The sequence below is a fragment of the Oreochromis niloticus genome, linkage group LG8, assembly GCF_001858045.2.
Source record: "Oreochromis niloticus isolate F11D_XX linkage group LG8, O_niloticus_UMD_NMBU, whole genome shotgun sequence".
NCBI classification, from domain to species: Eukaryota; Metazoa; Chordata; class Actinopteri; order Cichliformes; family Cichlidae; genus Oreochromis; species Oreochromis niloticus.
Genome location: NC_031973.2, coordinates 27,783,974 through 27,804,191, shown reverse-complemented (window position 1 = coordinate 27,804,191; position 20,218 = coordinate 27,783,974). Strand labels below are relative to the sequence as shown.

Here is a 20,218-nt window from a genome sequence, read left to right as displayed (position 1 = left end):
ACCAATCTGTCGTGGGCTGTGACCGCTTTGGGGGTTACGGCTGGAAGACTAGACAAGCACATACTGTGAAAGAGAGCCAGAGTTTAATAGTAACTAATGATTACATGCAATGTGCTATATAAACACACAGGTAGTGAAAAGAGGTGAGTGAAGAATGGATTGATTGGACTGATTCTTATATAGCGCTTTTCTACTCTCCCTCAAAGCGCTGTACACAACATGCCTCATTCACCCATTCACACCTACTCATACAAGCACTTCTAAACTCAAGTGCAAACTAACCAACATTCGCACACATTCACACTCTGATGCACTCTGTGCATCATGGGAATCCCCCACAGTCTAGACCTATTTCAGTGTAACTAAGGAAGGATTTGGGGGTCACCTGATTCAGCCTCAGCTATAAACTATACACTTTATTAAAAGGAGGAGTTTTAAGTGTAATTTTGAAGGTAGAGACAGTGTCTCTCTCGTACATCTAACTTGCGAGATGATTTTATAGACGCGGGCCTGAAAGCTCTGCCTCCCGTTTTACTTTTAAATACCCTAAGAACCAAAAGTTCCTAGCTAGCAAATCAGCAGTGTGAGAGTGAAGTGCTCTATTGGGGTGATAAAGTACTATGAGGCCTTTAAGATAAGATGGGGCCTGATAGTTCAAGACCTTGTATTTGATGACAAGGATTTTAAATTTGACATTCGGTTTAAAAGGGAGCCAATGAAGAGAAGTCAGTATGGGAGAAACATGCTCTCTCTTTCTAGTTCCTATCAATAGGAATGCTGCAGCATTTTAGATCAACTAAAGGTGCTAAACTAAAACAGTGCTACGTATTTGTTTAACATGTGCACTAGCTCGACTCCTATAGCTAGGGTGAAGCCAACTGCAGCAGTCACCTGTGGTGACATTCATGTTCAGTTAAACCAGCCACACCCACAAACTCTTTCTTGTGTAAATGTAAATTTGTCATTGTGTAAATACTTACGCTATTGTGTACTTCACACACATGGAGAGATGCCAAACTGCCTTTCACTGTTCTTGTAACAGTGACAATAAAAAGCTATTCTAATTCTAATTCTAATTCTATTCTTTAATAAAAAATTCCCCATGGAACTGTAATGAAGGGGCTATTAGCACTGCAAATTAAAAGTTACTTTATGTACCAGGATGCCGACGTGTTGATTTTATTTGAAGTTGTTTTAACAAAGGAGTCTATGGGGATTGACAGAATTGTGGAGGAACCCTCAATGACAATCAGAGGAACTGCAGTTTTTTTCCCGTTAAAGGCCACCTCAGTGGTACGAAATGCTGCAGTGTCCCCTCTTAGCTGTAAATTCTAACAGGCTAATTCTTTCTTCTATTATATAAATTCTTTAATTCTTTGTTTTTTGTTGTTGTTTTTTCCGTTTTGTAACCTTGTTGTGTCTCTTGTCAGGATGTAAAGAACCGTAGAAACCCTCGTCTGGTCCCCTACACTCTGCTGGATGAGAGAACCAAAAAGTCCAACAAAGACAGTCTGAGAGAGGCTGTCAGGACTCTCCTGGGATATGGATACAATCTTGAAGCTCCTGACCAAGACCATGGTACAACACTGTTTGCTTCAGTAAAAAACATCATTCATTGTATTTTCTTTTCATTTCTATAACTTTTGAGAGAAAAATAAACACCTTGAATATTCAGAAGTACAGTATGTAAGATGTAAGTTTTTTTTCCTTGACATTGTATTGTTAAAATGCTCACCCCTGTCCCCCTGTTGTTACCTCTCATCCTTCCATGCCTCTCTGCCATCCAGCAGCTGAATCTGGCTTGAGTAACATGTCGGCTGAGAGGTTCCGCATTTTCAGAGCAGAAAAAACATACTGTGTTAATACTGGGAAGTGGTACTTTGAGCTGGAGGTAAGAAGCAAGAAAATATTTGTGACTGAGATAAAATGCTTAATGAGCATCACTGAAATACATCACAGATTGTCTGATACAAATATTAAGCTCTCTGTGAAACATCTTCCTAATACATCCTTACTTTGGGGAATATTTTCCTGAACAAATTACTCAACTTAATTTTACACCCTTATACAATCAGCCACTGATTTTTTCTATTGATTCACTCGCTGGGCCCACATCCTCACTTGTTTTAGTAGATAAAGGTGGATGGCTTAGACATGAATTGAGCTGCGGTTTGGGGAAGGCCTCAAAGGGGTCCACATGCACTGCAGTGCTGCTTTTTCTAAACATTAGACCCGTAAAACTTTAAACTGGATCTGTTTAAGCATAATTAAAAATTTTTATATTCGTTGCAATACGAATATTGTAAAATGGATTTGACTGTGAATCATGAGCAAGTATAAAAGCATAAAACATTTTGTGAATGTGTATGTTCGTCTATAAATGTGACATGTAAATGAAACTGTAATGTTCAGATAAACAGGCTTGCATTCAGACATTGTCTGAAAAATAAATAGAAAATAAATAGTGAAAACACTGTGCTTACAAACAGTTCGAACTCAACCAGGTTAGGGTTGCAGCATGACTTACTATGTCAGATTTGCAAATACAAAATTCTAAGCTCAACAAAACCTTACTAACCCATTGATCTTCAACTGTCTGTGCACCCAAAGCAGTACACGTTGCCTTTTATTATATTTGTAAAACACTTTCCAAACTGGATATTAATGTGGTCCTAATCATTTAGGTTCTAACAGCTGGAGAGATGAGGGTCGGCTGGGCCAGGCCAGGATGTCTACCAGACCAGGAGCTGGGCTCTGATGATCAGGCATTTGTCTTTGATGGCTTCAAGGTGCAGTCATTTCACAAATCTCATTTATTTATTACATTCAGGTATTTTTTTTTATTTCTGATGTGAATGTTTATTATCTTTACACAGAAAAATTAAAAACATCAAAACTCTTTACAATAACCTACATTTTTAATAAATGAGTCAGTTTTACATCCTATGATTAGTTCTTAATCCAACTTATAGTTATGAAAAAATACAATCTCTTTTAACACTTCTTATTCTGAGATCAGGTCCTGAGTTGTAAAAGGACTGACTGGACACTTTAGGTTGGAGACAAATTATCGCTCCAGGTGAAAAAGCTTAAAGTATCTCAGCTTTGTATTCATGAGTAGGGGACGAGTGGGAAACCGATGGTTAGACTGCCACTGCAGTGATGCCGTCAGCAGTCTTTGGTCCAGGTCTTTCATGTTCGACTTGAAGGAGTTGAACCCGCACACATCTTGTGTTGGCCAAGGAGAGAGTGGCCTGGCCTGGTTACTTAGACCACTTTCACCATGACCTTAATAAGCACTAAACAATGGATGGATGTATAGACAATTTGATTCAGCATACTGTGAGCATCATAGTATCATAGAAATGGCGAAAACAATCAATATTTTTTCTAATGGGTAGACAAAAGCCTTGGTAATAACACCACTACATCTCCACACTGATCATCCCTGTAACTGCATGTGTGTGCGCGCACCCCTGCATGTACTGTGTTTTCTAGGTGCAGCGCTGGCACCAAGGTAATGAACACTTTGGGCGAGCCTGGCAGATAGGAGATGTGGTGGGCTGCATGGTGGATCTGAATGAGCACACCATGATGTTCACACTGAATGGAGAAGTGCTGCTGGATGATTCTGGATCAGAGCTGGCCTTCAAGGACTTTGAAGTCGGTGAAGGTCAGTAGTCTGTCTTGGACAGCAGATGCGTTTGTAAAAACAGGAGACACTGCTCATTTTTAAGACCAAAGAGTAAATCTTACTAAACATACCAGCAGGTGGCCCAAGTGTTCTTCTGGGTAAATCATTGATGAAAGAACATATTTACTTAATTATTAGTCTGTATATTTTGTTAGCCTGTTTCTAACATTTTATTAAATTTGTTTCTCCTATGTTTTAAAGTTTGTAACTATGAATTTCTATTTAACAGCTGACTATTTCAGTAGGAAACTCTCAAAACTGTCAATCGTTACTTAGAAAACTGTTAACACAGAGGGTGGAGCCAGTAAATTTTGGCATTTGAAAAAAAAAACCCTAAATGACTGACCATGCTGTTGCCAGTTAATTTTTAAACCAATGATGATAGACATAAATATATTTAGTCAGTAGTAAATAAATGAAAAAGCAAAGCTTTTATTTACAAAGGTGCAACAACTGGATACACTGTATGAAATATAGGATATATTTCAATAAGAAGCTGTTTATATTGGAGTGTAATTGTCGATACCAACTCTTCACAGCAATTTTAAGACAGTATAGAGATATCCACTGTCTATACTAGAAGAATATGTTTATGTGGTGGAGGAATATAAGGATCCAGGTGTCCACATCAACAACAAGCTGAAGTGGAAGACCAATACAGAGGCTGTACAAAATTAGGGAATGAGCAGGAAATGGGCATTTCCTAAGGAAGCATAGAGTCTGTCATTTTTTTAAAGCCAAAGCCAAATCATTCTTTGGCTGTCTATGCAATTGTCGCTGTGTCCAATGTTTTAAATGGATCAATGAAGTGCACAGTGCATCTCCTTCTATACAACACAGTCATCATTTGCTATCTTACAAGCTGATGCCGATGATGGTGCTTAATCAGCATATCCTTTGAACTGCAGTTTAGTTTAAGACTGATGGCAAAAAACACTTTGAATGCTTCAGGTTTTTTCTTGGAAGTCAGAGTAACTCCACTTTTAGAAACAGGATATTTATACCTCTGTTTTATTAATAGTCCTAAAGCTCAGAAATGTTATCTGGACAGCAGCTGATAAATCTACCAGATTCATTTCTGAGCGTTGTCTTCTTTGATTTAAGGCTCCCAAAGGCAAATATGTCGGAATAGTTTTGATGATAACTCACTTCCCAACGTCTCTTCTCTTCTTTTTTCTCTTTCCTGTCCCCCGGTCCTGTCCATTCTGATTGTAATAACCTAAAATTAAAAAAATATAACAAAGATAAACTATAAATAATAAACTATGACAGTCAAGTGGACCAGCAAAAGCCGTAATGGTGTACTTGGGAAAATAAATCTGTTGGGCGTATTTCTTGGCCAGAGAGGCAAAAAAACCCAAACAAACATAATTTTGATGATTAAGGAGCGCTGAGTATGATAGCATTTAGATGTGAAAAAAGCAGATTATCTAGTGCGCAGATTTTAAGATACATCATTAATATATGTTTTAAAGGATTTGACTGTTTTTGTCTGTCACAGGTTTTATACCAGTTTGCAGTCTGGGTGTGTGTCAGGCTGGGAGAATGAACTTTGGTAAAGATGTCAGCACTTTAAAGTACTTCACCATTTGTGGCCTACAAGAAGGCTATGAGCCTTTTGCTGTTAACATGAACCGGGATGTCACCATGTGGGTTAGCAAGAGGCTCCCTCAGTTTGTACCAGTACCCCCCCACCACCAACACATCGAGGTGAGGACAGGACCGTGAGCACGTTTCAACACATTCCCAATATTTAACAAACATGTTGACTAAATAACCAAAAGATATGCTGAGCTAAATAAAACATACAGACAGTATGTTTGTGTGTTTCTTTTTCAGGTGACGAGGATAGACGAGACAACAGAGTCGTGTCCATGCCTGAAGGTCACTCAGAAGTCCTTTGGCTCACAGAACAGCTACACCGACATTACCTTCTACAGACTTAGCATGCCCATAGAATGTGCCGAAACCAGGAGCCCACCAAACGGCAGCCTCTTCTCACCAAAGAGGGTAACAAATGCTATTTGTAAAACTCACATAAATGCAATCAAAAATGCATAAATGCAAATGCAGGAGCAGGAGTTCTCTGGGCAAACATGCCTTGTTAAAGTTAGAGGTCTGAGGAGAATGATCATCAGCATTGAGCTGCAGCAGTAACTCAAATCGCCTCTTGTTACAAACAATGTGTGCAGAAGTGTTGGGCTTGGTGTTTTGCCCTCTCCATCTCTATTTCCAGCTGTAACTTTTCTGAAAGAATTTTCTTCACTCTCTCCTCTGTTCAGGTCTCCCCCACTGACTCCACAATATGCTCACTTACTAGGTTGTTCCGCCATCTTGTTAGTGACAGCCAACAGAATGTCACACATGTTGAATGTCAGACTGCAACGAGTTGTTGAGTTCAATTTTTCAGTTTCAGATTTTATGTCATCCACATCTTTGTGTGTAAACTGAAGGCCTGTGTAGATCTTGTATAACTCACTTTTTATTGCCTCTGTTCTGGAGTTTGTTGAATCCATAATGACTTTGACAAAGCTTTTAAAGTTTTCCTGTTGCTGTTGTAGCAACACCAAGTAAAAAGAGTCCCATATTCATTGTCTGATTCTGTCTCTGCTCTGGATTTAGGTGGCATTTTACAACACTGTTAACTTGATATCTGATACCTGGCTTCCCTCACAGTTTTCTAGCTTGTGATGTTGTAATAATTTAAAGTTAATAATGTTATAGTAGTCATAGTGATTCTGCTAAAGGTGCTGTGAAACAAGGAGACTGACATCTAACTACATTAGGTGAACAAAATCATTTTCAACTACTTCACAACATTTTTTAATGTCTTAGTGTTTTTTTACAGTCTCATGAATCCACTGAACAAACCGTGACATGTACTAAAAGGTCTGGCTGACATTACATAGAATGACCTAAAACAGAGTTTAACAGATTTATGTCAGGACTTTGATTACTTCCTGTTGCAGTGGTGTTGTGCATTCAGTTGTGTTTTTCTGCAGGAGTTGGAGGACTTTGAAAATGTGTCAGACTTTGAGGTCCTGATGAAGTCATCTCACAGTCATAATGGTCCCAACGGACCCGAGAGAGATGAATTCAACAACCACAAAGATTATAACCAGGAGAAGCCCTCCAAGCTCAAACAGCGGTAATCCCTCCATCCTCTCAACAAATCCTTGACTCATTAACATCAAATTAATGAGGCTTCAGATTGTTAAATGTTCCTCTTGTGATATTTAACCAAGGTTTTGAACTCTAGCGATCTCTTTCCCCTCTTTCATGGTGTTTATTTCTTAATCCAATCTGCCAGGTTGACGCTGAAGAGAAACAAGCCAGACAACAGCTGTCCCTCATCTGCTCGTGTATCGGAGGAGGTGATGGCTGATGACAGAGTTAGCGCTGATTTCCTCATGCAAGCCTCCACTGTAAGACAACTGTCATGATGAATAGCTCATAGATCCAGCGAGCAAGTGTAGCTTGATTTACAGGAGATGAATGTTTTTTGCTGAACCTGGTTTAAAATGCTCAGTGCTCTTTAACTCCTTGTTTTGGTTTACATGTGATTGCGCCTCTTGCTCTTTCTGCAGTACTACTATTCAGTGCGGATCTTCCCAGGTCAGGAGCCCAGCAGTGTTTGGGTAGGCTGGGTGACTTCTGACTTCCATCAGTACGACCCGTGCTTTGAGCTGCACAAGGTCCGGACTGTCACGGTTACCCTGGGAGATGAAAAAGGCAAAGTTCATGAGAGGTTAGTCAAGTCTCTTGTGGAAGTGTATGGATAGGTTTCTGGGCTGAGTGGCATGTTACAACAGAGCTGCAGATTTTCGGGTGAGTGTAAGAATGTTTCACCTATTTATCAGCTTGTTTATGTTTTATCATAGACTTTATGTAAGGTTGGCTGTAGCTACACTAGATGTCATGATAACGGGTGGATCTGACTGCGCATGATGGGCTCATTAATGACTTGTGATTAGTCAGTGGATGTCCTGTGTCCTTCATTTTCTCAGTCAGAGCCACACCACGGATGACTGTTAAAACATGTTGTGAATTGGGAAACCACCCATACAGTAGGATATAAACAATGCTATGAAAAAGCTTTTTAAATGGACATTTTAACATGGGAGTCTGTGGGGATTGATTTGCTTTTGAAGCCAGCCTCAAGTGGCCTTTAGAGGAACTGCAGCTTCTGGAACTTTGGCTTTGATGTCATATTTCTGCCCTGGCCGTTGCCTCTTGTTTGTGTCATTGTGCATCACCAAGCTGAAGTAGCAATTAGAAGTTGACAGCAGGTGAGATAGGCTATGGTATTCAAACCACGATTGAGGTTTAATTCATAAAAAAACTTTGCATAAACCTTTTAGGAATTGCAGCCAATTGGAGGCTAGAGCCTTACCCAGCTGTCATAGGGTGAGAGACAGGATACACCGCTGGTAGGTTACCAGTCTTTTGCAGAAAGCCTAAATTTAATGATTGAATTTGGATGTGAAATCCTTTGGAGTCAATAACTGTTTTTTATCTTGAGTAACCGAAAAGCATCTATTTATTTAATATGAGGTTACTGACTTGGAATTTGAAGAATAACTCATTTTTTAAAATTTGAATATACTTTGTGTCATTATCTATTTGCACTGTTAAGAGCCATCCAATTAGTTTGACCATCAGGATGAACCTGAGCAGAGCGGGTAGCCCTGCACACTTCAGAATTCACTTTACTATCAACAGTCACATCATCACTAAACACTAGTGAGCTGGTTAGGTTGGCAGTCATACATGTCCATGCTATGTCATTGTCTCTGTCACGTTTGACAAATGATGTAGCATGCTCTGGACCATGAACTGTTCCTTTACTTTAGTTTTTTCTTCCCATAATTCTGGCACAACCTCATCTTGATTCATCTGTATTTCCAACCATGAGGACGTCTCCTGATTGTAGACTCTGACAGTTCGAACACTCACTCAAGACAAGAACGAGTTGGTTTGATGTTGTGAAATTGTTTAACCAGGGAAATAATTCTGTTATTATGCCCTTTAGTTGTTTTCTTTGGTTGTTCAGGATTTTGGTGTTGATGAGATGGCCAGTGTATTCCTTCATTTTAACAATGTAACAGATTGTTAATTTGGCTACTCCTAATGTATTCCTATGATGTAGCAAAGTACGGAATTCTTTACTTAAGTACAGAATAGAATAGAATAGAATAGAATAGCTTTTTATTGTCACTGTTACAAGAACAGTGAAAGGCAGTTTGGCATCTCTCCATGTGTGTCAAGTACACAATAGCGTAAGTATTTACACAATGACAAATTTACATTGACAAATATAAATACAAAGATACTTAACACTACTTGCTCAGGTAAAAGTTCCAGTGGAGTTCTGGTAAAACTGGAGAAACCAAGCAGACACTCCATAAACATAGAAGAGCCACCTTGACAGAACAAGGTCCAGCTCTACATTTGCACCTAAAGATCAAAGGTCACTCTTTCGAGGATGCCAGTGTTCACAGTTTGGACTGAGAAGACAGATGATTTGAAAGAGGTGATATATGTCCACTGTAAACAGACATCACGAACAGAGGTGGTGGCTTACAACATGAACTGTCAGCCACCTACGATGCATCCCTCCCTCAGACTCCTTCCCTGAACCCCACTCACATTTTGTGTTAGGTGGCCCAATAAGTCAAATCATAGGGTGAGGCAAGGTCTCACAGTGGTATCACCCAAAACCTCTGGTGGTAAAGACCCACTCCCTTTTTCAAACCCTAGCGCATGTGATGAAGCACATCATTAAAGTCAACAACCCTCTTAAGGGACATCCCTCATTAAGGGTTAAAGACCTCAGACTCTCCACCATTTGGTTTAAGAACTGAAGAAGCCTCTTGGATGAGAGTTTAAACATCTTCATGACATTTAAAGAATTCCAGTCACTTTCTCTCCAAGCTCCTTGCACTCTTTAGTCTCGTTGGGAAAAACACCAGCCGTACCTTTAGCCAGCACACTATATGACCAACTGCATGCACACAGTTTTTGGGTTGATGTTTGTAGATTGGAAACATTATAGAAACACTGCATTTGAAAAAAAAAAAACCCCCATTGCTCCCTTTATGCTCAGTCTTCTGTAGGGCTTACTAGATGCTGAAGTACTGCGACTAAAACTTATGGACATCTGCACCAAAAACGCAGTTCCAGATGGCTCTGGCACAATTGTAACCACAGAGTGTAATGCTATAAATAATGCACAAATTATATGTTTTTGCTTCTTTCATCTCTTTGTATGGGATGAGCCCTGGTGATGGATACATCAGCGTGTTACTGATTCCTTCATTTAGGCTCAAATTGGTCTGACGTTTGAAGGCATCAGTGCAGGGAAATAAAAACTCCCTTCAAATGTCTTCAATGTAAAGCAATAAGACTTTTCTTTTTTATAAATTGAAGCAAAAGAATGTACAGATATTTGTGTGAAAATGTAGAGTTTAAAGTAAAAAATAGTCAGAAAAATAAATAGTTAAGTAAAGTAGAGATACCTGAAAATTCTCCTTAAGCAGAATAACAAAGTATTTGAACTTCAGTACTTCCCACCCCTCAACGCGTATGATGACCTTTCTCACTTGTACTGCCATCTCTTTGGCGCTTATATTTAAATATATATTTAATCTGTGCTACATTACACCTGTGAAGCCTGGATTTTAAGTCTTTTACTTCCCTTTTGGTTAGATTGAGATCTGAGGGATCTCAATCTTCTTGACAATGCCAAATATCCTTGGGCAAGATACTTTCCCAAAAGAAGTAAAATATTATATAAAATAATATATTCATAAAACTGCGTTAATATTTAAAAAATATAAAAGTGTTTTTTGCTGGCCATTAAAAATGTACGTGGTCTAGTAAAGCTCTAAACCACTGAGCTGGGACTGTTATGTTGGACACTGAATTATTATTAACATTCATAACGGACATCTACACCATCATAACATCTTGTTTTCAGCAGCACAACATTTTCCATTAATGTACAGGGTGAACTTAGGAATACTCACTTTTCTTCATTGCAGCCACCACACACTCTTGTAAAGGCTTACAGACACAAACTGATTCACTCACTAACACACCCAAACATCGAGAGATGCACAGATGCAGATAAACACATACACACATCCAATCTACCTCATCCAGAAGATACAAGATACAGTTAAAAAACGGGGCAAGATGCTAACCCCACGTTGCTCTCGAATGCATTCATCAGGATATGAGTGTGTGTGTGTGTCTGTGTGTGTGTGTGTCTTAGCTAGAAAGCAGTAGAAAAGTGGTACATAGGAACCAGTCCATTTACCATTTAGTTTGAAAAACAAAGGAACTGGCCAATTCAATTTTTCAAATAATTTGAATCATTTGAAAATAGAGACCACGTATAAAAATAATTAAAATTCTTAAGACGTTCGTGCAAAAATTCTATAAAACCCCTCAAATTAAAGCTGAATGTCTGCACTTCAGTCACATATTGGTTGTTTGACTTAAAATCCACTGCTGTGATGTGCAGAGGCAAAACAGAAAATTATGGACCTAACTCTACATTACTTTCCACTTGTGTCCTGCAGCATAAAGCGCAGCAACTGTTACATGGTGTGGGGTGGAGAAAGCAGCAGCCCCAGTCAGGGGAGGAACAACGGCTTAGAGATTGGCTGTCTGGTTGACACTACAAACGGTCTGCTGACATTCACAGCCAATGGCAAAGAACTCAGCACATACTACCAGGTAAATATGTATGGTTTGATTCCAGGTTTTCATTTTTGTACATCATTTTATTTTTTATTCTGCAAGAAAATAGGTGCTTTTTTGTTTTTTGAACCAGCTCTGATAAAACCATGTCTCCATCTACAAACACACTATGTTGTCCTCCACCTTTCCTTGCCTACTAATGCACCAGGCATCCACTGACTCGTCAAAAAAATACATACATGGATCTCTAAGTTATTGGACATTTAAACAGTTCCTGTCATTTTGCCTCTGTACACCACCACAGTGTATTCTAAAACAGGGAAGATGTGACTGACGTGTAGACTTTAATTCAAGAAGTCTGACAAAAGTGTAGCATTAATCGTTGGAGTTGATTTCAAGCACTCTAAATTTGATGTACAAAGAAATATGACACAAGTGAAGGAAGCAATAATTAATGTGCACAACCAACTTAACCTGTCAAGAATTATAAAAACTTTGCATGCAAATCATCAGATTTTTAAAAAGAAGGAATGCACTCCTCAGCACAGCAACACCACAAGAGTCAAGAAATTGTAAAATTATTTCCTTGGCTAAGACAAAACCTACACGGCATCAATCTAAGTCAGTAAAGTTCTGAAGGGCGTAGGCGTATCATTGTGAAAGTCTACAATCAATGCATTTGTGAATGTAAATTCAGACAGTCCACAGTGAAATCAGCAGTCCACAAACTGCTGATTTCACTTAACAGGATTTCCAGGTTAGCCTTTGCTGGAAGTTGAAGGCGTGTGTAGTAACATTCTGGCAAAGCATCTCGTGGGACTTCTTGGATTCTAGACTTAAGACAGTCACTGACAAAAGATTTTAATCCAAGTATTAAAATCAATCTTGATATTTAATATCCAATTACTTTTGAGCCCCTGAATATGGGGCACTTTAAAAATGGCTGTAATTCACTACACAGGGAATTTGAAACCCACTGAATTAAAGCTAATATTCTACACTTTGATCACATCTTAATTGTTTGTTTTAACATCCATTGTGGTGGTGTACTGAGGCAAAGTTTTAAAAAAAACTCAGTGAATTCAAATAAAAGTCTAAAAGAAAACTGAATGGAATGTAGCTAAGAAATAATCTTACATTTAAATTAAAACTTAAATCAACAGTTTGGTAGAAATTGCTATCACACTTCCAACAAACACATGTAAATGCAGGTAGCAGTACAGTACTGCTAGCAACTACAGTTGAGGTCACAAGTTGACAGAGACTCATTTTGGGAATTACTGTGATGGTAATTTTAGGCTTGTATTGATTTGTATTGATTTCTTTGAACTGTGGCATGACTGTATCTAAAAAGATCAAAAGTGTACATAGAGGCTCAAATTTAAGATCCACTAATATTTGATTAAATGTCAATTAGCAAGTTACACCTCAACCATACATATTAGTTAGCTGTCAATACGTTTTTGCCATAATTCTGGATGTTCTGGATATTTGTAACACCCAGTTGTGCCCAAGTTTCAACCATCTAGCTTTTCATTTGAGGACCATCATCTAGCTCAGGGGTCTCCAACTAAAATAGCAAGCGGTCCACTACCTTCGTCATCCAATCAATCTGGGGCCCAAACATTTTAAATGAACCGACAAAAATATTTTCTTTAATTTTTCTTTATTATTTAATTAACAATATAGATTTGTAACTACTGATCAATCATTCATATGCTTATTAAATCATCTGCTGAACAGAAAAATGCAATCCTTTCAAAGTACAAATCTTAAACAAAAAACTGTTTAACAATGAAATCATGCAATAATCTACGCAACATCTATTGCACATAAACCAACAAGTGCTTTAAACTGGACAGAAAATATGTTTGACAAACTCAACACAATGTAACTTAAAACATATTCCAGAACAGTGCTGTCTGTGGTATTACTATAATGAACAAAGTGGTTGGAATAATTAAGCTAGTCTGTGGGAGAAACTTGCACGGACATTTGTAGTTAACATTTTAAACTTTGGTTGAAAATGGGCTCAGTTTAATTCTTAAGCATGCATGCAAGTGTTTATTAGTCAGTTGTGAGCGAAGCTTGTCCATTCATCTTTTAATGTTCGATTTTCATAGTTTGATTTATGCTTTTTTGACAAAGCCATTCTTGTTTTACTCACTCTGCACCACCGAGTCATCATTGTACTGTCAGCAAGCATGACCTCCCAGGTTTGTAATTTAGCAACCGGTGTTGAAGGACCTGCATAGGTTCTTCTTCTTTGTTGTTTTTTCGTGGTTGGTGGTGCAATACCACCACCAGCTGGCTTGGAGTGTGGACCAGAATGTTGCTGACCCACATAGCTGCCTGTCACACCTGTTCAAAAGTCAGCAATGCAGCTAGCAAGAATAAAATATCCAACTACATAGTAAATGATTTTGTATTGGTCTTTCACCTGGAATTCCATTAAAGATTCATGTTTGTGGCTGTAATGTGGCCAAATGTGGGAAAGTTCAAGGGGGCCGAATACTTTTGCAAACCACTGTATCTAGCAGCCATTTCACCCTGCATCACACGCTAGTTTGCCATTTTATGAAAGGGCCACGAAGGCTCCGGCCGTGTCTGAACCTCCCTAGATGATCCCTCCTTAAATGCTTTGCGATCTGGACAAAACTCCCTCAGGGTCTAGATTTGGACTGGAGTCCTGGGGTTAGGGACCCCAGCTCTAGCTTAACTATTCCATCCACTTTGTTCACTGTAGTAATACCACAGACAGCAGAACTACCTTAAACCATGATGATATCACAATCAGATTTGACAGCTAGTACAGTTATCTGTGGTTTAAAAGCCCCACTCCACTTCATCTTACTCCTCCTAGCGTACTGCTTGTGGTCAAATAGCTCAATCTTTGTCTTGTCTGACCACAAAACCTTTATCCGGAAGGTATATATATATATCCGAATGTGTGCATCCAATCCTTTTGTTTTTGAAGTCATTAAACATGTATGCTGTATAGTCATTTTACAATGTAAGAAGAACATTTTAAAAACTTGAGGTTACTCTATACCATAACATCTGTTCTGGATGAATCTCACTGTGGGGAAACTTAAATGGTGGCTGTGAAACTGCTGCCAGGAACAAGCGTCTGAACATCCCACATAGGGAGGTTCAGACACAGCCGGAGCCTTCGTGGCCCTTTCATAAAATGGCAAACTAGCGTGTGATGCAGGGTGAAATGGCTGCTAGATACAGTGGTTTGCAAAAGTATTCGGCCCCCTTGAACTTTCCCACATTTGGCCACATTACAGCCACAAACATGAATCAATTTTATTGGAATTCCAGGTGAAAGACCAATACAAAGTGGTGTACACGTGAGAAGTGGAACGAAAATCATACATGATTCCAAACATTTTTTACAAATAAATAACTGCAAAGTGGGGTGTGCGTAATTATTCAGCCCCCTTTGGTCTGAGTGCAGTCAGTTGCCCATAGACATTGCCTGATGAGTGCTAATGACTAAATAGAGTGCACCTGTGTTTAATCTAATGTCAGTACAAATACAGCTGCTCTGTGACGGCCTCAGAGGTTGTCTAAGAGAATATTGGGAGCAACAACAGCATGAAGTCCAAAGAACACACCAGACAGGTCAGGGATAAAGTTATTGAGAAATTTAAAGCAGGCTTAGGCTACAAAAAGATTTCCCAAGCCTTGAACATCCCACAGAGCACTGTTCAAGCCATCATTCAGAAATGGAAGGAGTATGGCACAACTGTAAACCTACCAAGACAAGGCCGTCCACCTAAACTCACAGGCCGAACAAGGAGAGCGCTGATCAGAAATGCAGCCAAGAGGCCCATGGTGACTCTGGACGAGCTGCAGAGATCTACAGCTCAGGTGGGGGAATCTGTCCATAGGACAACTATTAGTCGTGCACGGCACAAAGTTGGCCTTTATGGAAGAGTGGCAAGAAGAAAGCCATTGTTAACAGAAAACCATAAGAAGTCCCGTTTGCAGTTTGCCACAAGCCATGTGGGGGACACAGCAAACATGTGGAAGAAGGTGCTCTGGTCAGATGAGACCAAAATGCAAAACGCTATGTGTGGCGGAAAACTAACACTGCACATCACTCTGAACACACCATCCCCACTGTCACATATGGTGGTGGCAGCATCATGCTCTGGGGGTGCTTCTCTTCAGCAGGGACAGGGAAGCTGGTCAGAGTTGTTGGGAAGATGGATGGAGCCAAATACAGGGCAATCTTGGAAGAAAACCTCTTGGAGTCTGCAAAAGACTTGAGACTGGGGCGGAGGTTCACCTTCCAGCAGGACAACCACCCTAAACATAAAGCCAGGGCAACAATGGAATGGTTTAAAACAAAACATATCCATGTGTTAGAATGACCCAGTCAAAGTCCAGATCTAAATCCAATCCAGAATCTGTGGCAAGATCTGAAAACTGCTGTTCACAAACGCTGTCCATCTAATCTGACTGAGCTGGAGCTGTTTTACAAAGAAGAATGGGCAAGGATTTCAGTCTGTAGATGTGCAAAGCTGGTAGAGACATACCCTAAAAGACTGGCAGCTGGAATTGCAGCAAAAGGTGGTTCTACAAAGTATTGACTCAGGGGGCTGAATAATTACGCACACCCCACTTTGCAGTTATTTATTTGTAATAAATGTTTGGAATCATGTATGATTTTCGTTCCACTTCTCACGTGTACACCACTTTGTATCGGTCTTTCACCTGGAATTCCAATAAAATTGATTCATGTTTGTGGCTGTAATGTGACAAAATGTGGGAAAGTTCAAGGGGGCCGAATACTTTTGCAAGCCACTGTATACGTTAATTGTTGGAAAGGCATTTCCTTTATCTAACAGCTCCTGGAAAAAAAAAAGAGAACAGCTGTTACAGAGCACTGAAAGGAGAGAATGTGAGATTTTCCACTTCACTCCTCAAATAACCTCCACTTATTCTCATGTAGTGATCTTGTGGAGGGGGCTCTAGCACTCTGAATGCTAGCTATGACCCTTTGAGGGAATCCTGCCGTACTAAACTTTCACGCCCAGAGGACGAGGCGCTCTGGGTGAGAGTAAAAGAAAAGCGAATCCCAGGAATTTCCCGTGCCGTGGGTAAATGGGAATGTCAAAATATGGGTTTTTAAGGGTCTGTTGATGTAAAGCAATTTCCTGAGCATACTAGAGTGGGATTTGTCAGCATCCTGAATTTGTACGACCTGAGATGCGGATTTAGTGCCCTTAAGTCCAATCGGACACGGTCCTCCACCCTTCTTGGGAACTAGAAAATCTTTGAGTAAAAGCTGCATTGGCTCTGCTCCCGCGATATTTCTCATAACGTAAATATTTATTTTTTCTGAATTCTGGATGATTTGCCTTTTACAAGAGAGAAAATCACTCTGGGAAATCTGGGAAGGGTGGTGGCAAATTGCAAGCAGTACCCTTTCTCTAATGTCCTCACAACCTCACTTTGGTGTAGCGAGAGCTTGCCACCCTTCTGTTCTTGCTGAGAGAGGGCTCAAAGCCAGGCAGCCCACAGTGGAGGGTGTTTGGCTTCCTCTGGTGGCAGAAATAGGTTCTGCAACCCTGGCCTGTTTTTGCCCAGCATTCATGGGGCTGGGCACCACTGAGGATATGGACCCCAGTGGTGCCTGGTGTGTAAGGGCAATATGTTTTTCAACATTTTTCTGTGTTTTTCACAAACCTTTCCTGTGCCCTCAGCAACATGCCAAGATGCACTTGATGAGTTTTTAATAAATAGTATGTGCTAGTGTGCTAGTTAGCTTGCTTGAATAGACTGTTAAGCTAGCACTCATGTTAGCAGTCAGGAGAGATGAGGCTTCTATAAAGTAAGAAGAGGAATTTGATTGATGCTGTGTCACATCCTTTTAAAGGGAGGAGGGCGGCCCCTCCCTGATGCAGGCGCCAGGACCAGTCAGTGCTGGCTAAATCTGCCACTCTAAGTGCACACTCTGTCTCACAATTTCAGAGTTTGGCAGTCATGGACTTTGACAGTCCACGATTATATTTGACAGATCACTTCAGCATTTATAGGTAATTTTAGAAACTTTTCCTGTGCGCAGGTGGAACCCAGTACTAAGCTCTTCCCTGCAGTCTTTGCAAAGGCCACAAGTCCTAATGTCTTCCAGTTTGAACTGGGTCATATTAAGGTGAGGACACACACACACACACACACACACACACACACACACTTAGCCTAATCATCATTACTAATTTAATAAGATTACTCGTCCTTAGCATGCAATTTCTAAATACAGAAATATTATTTTAATGTGATTATTATTATTACTAGCAGATATGTAGTAGCAGAAATAGCTGACAGATCACTGCTTACTTAAGAAATAAATAACATTTGTTTATAAAGCACCTTTCACAAACGAGGTGTCACAAAGCACTGTATACAAAATAGAGTAAAATAAATAAGAAAATGAAATGCTATTAAAATAAAACCTGTGGTCTTCCAGAGTCATTCTGCGTTTTTAGAAGCCCATGAGTTTGATAATTAAACCACAGTAAGTGAGAAATAGCCGTGTTTATTAAGAGATTTTATAAGGAGCTAAACGTTATCAGCAGATGAAATTGAAAAATTAAAAAGAGAAGAACTGAGAGAATGACTCTTGGTAAAAGAATTATTAAAAGAGACTGGTCACTGAAAACAAATTCATTTATGTGCACATGGTCAATGGTAACACCATAAGTGAAGACCAAGTCAAAAAGTGTGTCCTGCAGTGCGAGTGGGCCCTGAAACATGTTAAATGAAGTTAAACAAGTCCATTATGGTCAGGAACTTCTTAGTAGTATTGTGTGTATATATATATATGTATATATGTATTTGGTCATTATCCAACTTTTTCTCTGTGTCCTGTCAGAATGTGATGCCTCTATCAGCTGGTCTGTTTAAGAGTGAGAAGAAGAACCCAGTTTCCCAGTGTCCTCCACGGCTACACGTACAGTTTCTTACTCCTGTTTTATGGAGTCGCGTTTCCAACCACTTCCTTAAGGTAACAGTGTCTTACTGTAGTTCTGCGTTACTATTACAGGCCCGGGACACAAACCTGCCACCTGCAAACTCATGCAGAGTGTGTACAGTATGTGCCCTTCATAAGCATCTCACATAATAAAACACTACTTTTAAATTAAATCTCATACCACTGGCATAACTGTTTATTTTCCCTTAAATGGTGCCACATTTGTAAGGAAAACACATGTGTGGTTTGCGCTGCAGAGTTTAGTATTTTGTGGATTGTATCCATGAAAAATTTGTCAAATCTTCTCTGATAGAAGGAGCTTAATAGTCTAAGCCAGCTTTTCAAGTAATGGCTCATTTTATAGTTCATTTCTATGTCATCTATCATAGAGACTCAAATGGCACTAAATACAATATTGTGTTAAAAAGAAAATGCCCTGTTGCTGATTTCTTATTTATTTTCCTTCTTTTTTTAAAACATATTTGTCACATGGTTAAGCTCAAACAAATTTTAATATTAGACAAACATAACCCAGGTAAATCCAAAATATTTGCAGTAATAACTGGTTGTGCCTTCCTTGGCCGGACATTATCCTTCAGAATTCTCTGGTAGATAGTAGAATTCATGGTTCCACGTCATCCAAGTCTATCTCTACCTTGATCATATTTGACTGTGTTAGCTTTACAGAAGATGTAACATTTACGCTTTGTTTTATTGGTCATGGGATGTTTTCTGTCAAATGTGAGACAAGCCTTTGTGTTCTTTTTGGTCAGCAGTGGTTTTTGAACTCTATTATGGAAGCCATTTTTGACAGTCTCTTAATTCAGATGTTGTTCTGGGTTCGTTTGTGATCTCCCAGATAAGTTGTCACTTCCCACTTGGAGTAATTTTGGTTGGCCAGCCACTCTTATTAAGGTTCATTACTGTTTTTTCCGTTCGTGGATAATGGCTCTTACCATGGTTCAGTGTTTTGTTCTTAGTTATCACTTTGGCCTAATGGCATGGTGCTCCATCAAGCTGGGAAAGACATTGTTCTTCACCAAACTGCTCTTGGATGGTTGGAAGAAGTTGCAGTTAGAGGATGTTTTAGTACCATTCTTTATTCACGGCTGTGTTCTTTGGCAAAATTGTGAGTGAGCCCACTTGTTCATGAGGGATGAGAAGCAGCCCCACACATGAATGGTCTCAGGATGCTTTACTGTTGGCGTGAGACAGGACTGATGGTAGTGCTCACCTTTTCTTCTCCAGACAATCCTTTTATCCAGATGCTTCAAACAACTGGAAAGGGGATTCATCAGAGAAAATGACTTTACCCCAGTCCTTAGCAGCCCACTCGCTGTACGTCTTGCAGAATATCAGTCTGTCCCTTATGGGGTTTTTTTGGAGAGAAGTGGCTTCTTTGCTGTCCTTCTTGACACCAGGCCATCCTCCAAAAGTTTCCGCTTCACTGTGTGTGCAGTTACACTCACACCTGCCTGCTGCCATTCCTGAGCAAGCTCTGCATTGGTGGCACCTCGATCCAGCAACTGAATCATGATGGTCCTGGCACTTGTTGGATTTTCTTGGGCGCCTTGAAGCCTTCTTCAGAACAATTGAACCTCTTTCCTTAAAGTTCTTGATGATCCGATAATCTGATGATCCGGTTGATTTAGGTGCGATCTTAGTAGCAACAACATACTTGCCTGTGGAGCCCTTTATGTGCAACGCAATGATGGCTGCCTATGTTTCCATGCAGGTAACCATGATTAACATGAAGAACAAATTCAAGCATCACCCTCCTTTTTAACGCATCCAGTCTTCTATTCTAACTCATAACCAATATTTATGTC

At 39.7% G+C, this 20,218-nt stretch overlaps 1 protein-coding gene across 1 annotated transcript in view; it reads left to right on the top strand.

Moving 5' to 3' along the window:
* Positions 1-20,218, top strand: part of ryr2a (ryanodine receptor 2a (cardiac)) — a 267,874-nt gene that overhangs the window by 95,259 nt on the left and 152,397 nt on the right. The window contains exons 25-36 of the mRNA XM_025909791.1: positions 1,431-1,578; positions 1,791-1,891; positions 2,685-2,789; positions 3,499-3,673; positions 5,196-5,404; positions 5,534-5,704; positions 6,697-6,842; positions 7,005-7,119; positions 7,282-7,442; positions 11,281-11,437; positions 17,484-17,570; positions 18,291-18,422. Coding sequence (XP_025765576.1) covers positions 1,431-1,578; positions 1,791-1,891; positions 2,685-2,789; positions 3,499-3,673; positions 5,196-5,404; positions 5,534-5,704; positions 6,697-6,842; positions 7,005-7,119; positions 7,282-7,442; positions 11,281-11,437; positions 17,484-17,570; positions 18,291-18,422 — 1,707 coding nt within the window. The remainder of the gene's footprint in view (positions 1-1,430; positions 1,579-1,790; positions 1,892-2,684; positions 2,790-3,498; positions 3,674-5,195; positions 5,405-5,533; positions 5,705-6,696; positions 6,843-7,004; positions 7,120-7,281; positions 7,443-11,280; positions 11,438-17,483; positions 17,571-18,290; positions 18,423-20,218) is intronic.